The following is a 4,432-nucleotide window of genomic DNA, read 5'->3' as shown; positions in this document are numbered from 1 at the left end:
GTAGATGGATTGTGATTTAAAAACTAACAAACAGTTTTTAAAATTAGCAGTTTTATTTTTTTTAATCTACAAATATCAGTAGCTATAACCCATATAAACAGATGTATATGTATATATATATATATAGTTTTTTGCCATGCTGCACATTATATATATATATATGATTTATTTTTTCTTTTGGTGTTGTGGCATGTAGGATCTTAGTTATCTGAACAGTTCTATGGCCTCTGCATTGGAAGCTTGGAATCTTAACCACTCAACCAGCAGGGAAGTTCCCTCAAGTATATTTTTTAAAGAATGGAAAGAGGTACTGAGACCAAAATGTCTGAACACTGCAGATGTAGAAGAATGGTCCAATCCAGCCCTCTGCCTGTTTTTATAAATAAAGTTTTATTAGAACATAGGCACATCCACTCCTTTACATAAGGCTGCTTTCCTGGCGCAATGGCAGAGCTGAAGAGAGAGAGACCATCTGGGCTACAAGACTGACAATATTTACTCTTTGATCCTTTAAGAGAAAGTGTGCTGGGCTGATGTAGAATAATGCATTTGATCGTCATGAACAGCTCTATTACTGTCTCCCTTTTGCAGATGGGAAAATAGAGGTACAGAGAGGTGGTCATTATCCTTAGGTCACACAGTCAGTGAGGCTGGGGCTGAGCTAAGCCCCTCGGGGTCAAATGACTGACCCCAAAGTTGGGGTGTGGTAGATGTCTTTGGTTAGTGTCCCCCTTCTTGGCCTCTGACTCCCCTAAATGACTGACCCCAAAGTTGGGGTGTGGTAGATGTCTTTGCTTAGTGTCCCCCTTCTTGGCCTCTGATTCCCCTTCATCTGGTACTCCGCTGTTCCTTGAAGACCATCTACCTCTCCTTATCTGCACATTCTACGTGATTCTCTGAAGCCCTTTCTTGGGAGAACCAGGAGTTGCATTTTCAGACCAAAGGCCTTTCATGTCAGCCTGAACAAGGGATGTATGTCTCACTACGTCATTTCTGACTCTTTTGTGACCCCATGGACTATAACCCACCAGACTCCCCTGTCTATGGGATTTTCCGGGCAAGAATACTGGTATGGGTTGCCATTTCCTCTTCCAGGGGATATTCCTGACCCAGGGATTGAACCTGCATCTCCTGCCTTGGCAGGTGGATTCTTTACTACTGAATTACCTGGGAAGCCCCTGAACAACAGGTATAACTGGCCTTTTGCTCACCTAAATCAACATAGCCCTCTGACCTCCTAACGTTATTAACAATGTTTTTTGGCTGTCGACTATTCCACAGAAACATTCACAGAATAGGCAGGAAGGTAAGACCTTGGGGATGGAAGGTGCTCTAGCCCCTTCATCATGTGGCCAGCTTCTAGAAGCCTGGAGTGGGAGGGTGCCTGCATGTGCACTGTGGGCTGATGGGCAGACCCACTGGATGGGGCTGAGGGTGGAGGGAGGGCAGGCTGTCAGTCCCTTCTTAAGACCCCACCCCCACCACTGATATGCTGCCCTCACCTTGAACTGGCCATGAGCCTCTTCTGCTACCTACAGGCTGCTCTGAACCTTGACCTCTAGGTTCTAAGACTCTCCGATGGCTGGGGTAATTCAGGGGCATCTCAGGAAAGTCTGTGAAACGGGATACAGCTTGGGGTGGAGCCTTTCAGAAGCAGCTTCTTGGGTGCCAGTGAGTGGAGTGGGACCACCAGAGGCCTCGGAGGGGGCTCACCTCCCACTGGACTCGGGGGTCCTGAGCTAGGCTTCCAGGTACCTCCTGCAGGGTGTTTCCAGTAGGAATTTTGCTAATATTTGAGGCCTCACACATCTTCCTTGGGGCCTCACTGGCCGGATCATGCAGGAATATTATCCAGCAGACTTGGAGCTGTGGGGGGGGGGGGAGGTGGTGGTGGGGGTGGTCTCAGGGTGGAGGCATGGGGTGGTGGTGGTGGGGCTCTACTGCCCTGCTGTCCCCCATCCGGGACAACCAGGTAAAGACCCAGCCAGTGTCTCTGGTATTTACTTTCTTGCAAAGAGTCTTGGCTGGAGAGCTACCGCCTTCTCATTCTCAACTTTCCAAGTGCCTCCTACCAAGGTCCCCCCAAAGAGACCTGGGGAGTACTTTGCAGAAGCTATAAAGACCACTCCAATACAGAAGCCCTTTGATTCAACTTTTTTTTATTTTTTTTTTTTCTTTTTGAATGTCATGCAATAATTCACAGTCCCAAGCCCACAGTTTTCAAACAAGGTAGGAAAAAGGAAAAAAGAAGCAAAGGGAACTCGGTGGTGGTGTTTTTTTTCTTTTTTCTTTTGTTATTTCAAGCAGGACCAAATGTCAGAAAAAAATGCTTCTTTTCTCAATCATTAATTTTTTTGTCCTTTTTAAAATTGTTTATTTTTTTTAAATTGATTTCTGCAGGCAGTAATAGTAGGGTTTGGTATAACCAGCAAGCACTCCTGTGTGTGTCTGAGAACGTGTGTGGGGTATGAGTGTGTCTGGTGGAGGTCTGTGTGGGACGCTGGGTTTCCTCTTCGCTTCCGGCTTCTAGCCACACACACGGGCCACCAGCACGCGTTCACCAGGGAAAGGAAAGATTTCAATTGAGATGATAAAACTCATCAATAGAAGCAATTTTTTTTCTCCCCGTTTTTCTTTTAAAAATGTTTTTTTTTTTTTTGAAATTTCCATTTTCCCCAAGGTTCTCCAAAAATGGCTGAGTTAATTCGAATCCCTTGGCTGTGTGGTTTGTCTGCCCCCGAAGGCCCCCCCGCCGTCGTCGTGGGGGATCGGGGCTGGGTGGGGGGCGCCGTCGCTGCCCAGGAGGGTCTTTTCGGGACACCCTGGTGTGTCCCGGCCCTGGGGACTCCCTCCAGAGTCCGGGGTCGTCCGGCTGGTCCTCTCCTGGGCCTTCCCGGGCCTCCCCGCCCCCGTGTGCTGGGCAGGTGGCAGCGAGGTGGCCCCGCGGCCGGTGCGGCTCCTCCCCGAGGGGGGCGTGTGCGTGGGGTGCGTGGGGGGGCCGGGCGGGCGCCACCTCGCCCGGGCTTAGCACCAGTCATCGTCGTCGGTCTCGCTGTAGGCTTCGTGCAGGCCTTTCCGGGAGCCCGGCCCGCGGGGCCTGGCCAGTCCGTGGGCCGGGTAGTAGCCGTTCGGGAGTCGCCGGCCGTGCCTGGAAGGCGAGGCGCAGGCCGGGCCCGCGGCCCGGGGAGTCCTGGGCGAGCACGCGTGGCGCGCGGGGGGCGGCGCGTCGTAGGCGGCGGCCCGGGGCTCCTCCTCCTCCCCGCCGCCGCCGCCGCCCGGGCCGTCGGGCTCGTCGTAGTCGGAGCCCCGGTAGTAACCGTGGTGGTGCCGGGGGCCCGGGGGGCCCTCAGCCGCGTGCGCGCCGGGCGCCGGCCATCGCGCCCCGCCGTGGCGACACGGCGCCCTGGGGGACTCGCTCCGGGCCGGGCCCGGGACCCGCCGCTCCATCGCGGGCGAGCGGCTGCTGCCGTGGCCTCCCGTGGGCGGCCGCTCCCCGGCCAGGGGCTCGGCCACGGGGCCCGGGTACCTCCGCGGGCCGCTGGGGGCCGTTCGGCCCGGCCGCGCCGCGGGCTGCTGCTGCTGCTGGGGACCCGAGCCGCCGGCCTTACGGATCACGGGGGAATAGGACACGCGCGGCCGGGGAGTGGAGGGGGTCTGGGGGAGCTGGCGGCGTCCCCGCCGCGGAGTGCTGGTACCAGATGTTGAGGGGGCTGGGCTTCCACTTACGGAACTACTGCCCTACACGAAAATTGAAACAAAGGAAATCAAAAAAAAAGATACAACAAAATCAACCAGAAGGAGACGGGAGGAGACACAGAGGACCAGAGGGTGGGGAGCGAAGGAAAATCCAGAGGACGGGGGAGGAGGGGGGGAGGGGGGACACACAGGACGTTCAAATGGAAAAAAAGGAAAAAAGCAACAGCCACAGGTGGGAGGAAGGGGGAGGAGGGGAGGAGGAGGAGGGAGAGTGAGAGAGACAAGGAGGGTAGGGGGAAGTCGAAAACCAACACAACAAAGTGAAAAGAGAAATGAGAAATGGAGTTTTGTAAGTTTCGGGGTTAAAAATAGCAGAAGTTTCAAAAATTACTCACAGGCGTCCAGAGGACAGAAATCATAATTGAAACAAAAAACGGAAGCCGGGTTAAAGGAAAGCAAAAGGCAGAAGGTAGCCAGGGTGGGCGTGAGTCGTAAAGACCACTGCTGGCCCGAAACTCAAACGTGATCCACAACCAAAGAGGAAGCAGCTGCGGGCGGCGGGGAGCGGGGTGGCAGGCGGGCAGGGGGCTGGGGTGCAGAGTGGGGAGCCAGAGTGGCAGGGGGCAGTGTCCACCCCTGCCCGAGCCCAACCCCCTGGCTTGGGGAGCCCCATGGTGGGCAGGTCAGAGATCACAGAGGGAGTGGGGAACCCCGCCCAGAGGGGGCTGTGGGCTGT

General features: G+C 54.8%; 1 protein-coding gene across 2 annotated transcripts in view; it reads right to left on the bottom strand.

The window, feature by feature from the left end:
- Positions 1–2,142: 2,142 nt before the first annotated feature.
- CACNA1A (calcium voltage-gated channel subunit alpha1 A) overlaps positions 2,143–4,432 on the bottom strand; it is a 250,937-nt gene continuing 248,647 nt past the window's right edge. For both annotated transcript variants that reach the window (XM_069590901.1, XM_069590900.1), the window contains exon 47: positions 2,143–3,738. In XM_069590901.1, coding sequence (XP_069447002.1) covers positions 3,025–3,738 — 714 coding nt within the window. In that variant the 3' untranslated portion in view covers positions 2,143–3,024. The remainder of the gene's footprint in view (positions 3,739–4,432) is intronic.

This window comes from Ovis canadensis, chromosome 5, assembly GCF_042477335.2.
Source record: "Ovis canadensis isolate MfBH-ARS-UI-01 breed Bighorn chromosome 5, ARS-UI_OviCan_v2, whole genome shotgun sequence".
NCBI lineage: Eukaryota > Metazoa > Chordata > Mammalia > Artiodactyla > Bovidae > Ovis > Ovis canadensis.
The sequence above is the reverse complement of the archived record's forward strand: the minus strand, read 5'-3'. Positions and strand labels throughout refer to the sequence as shown.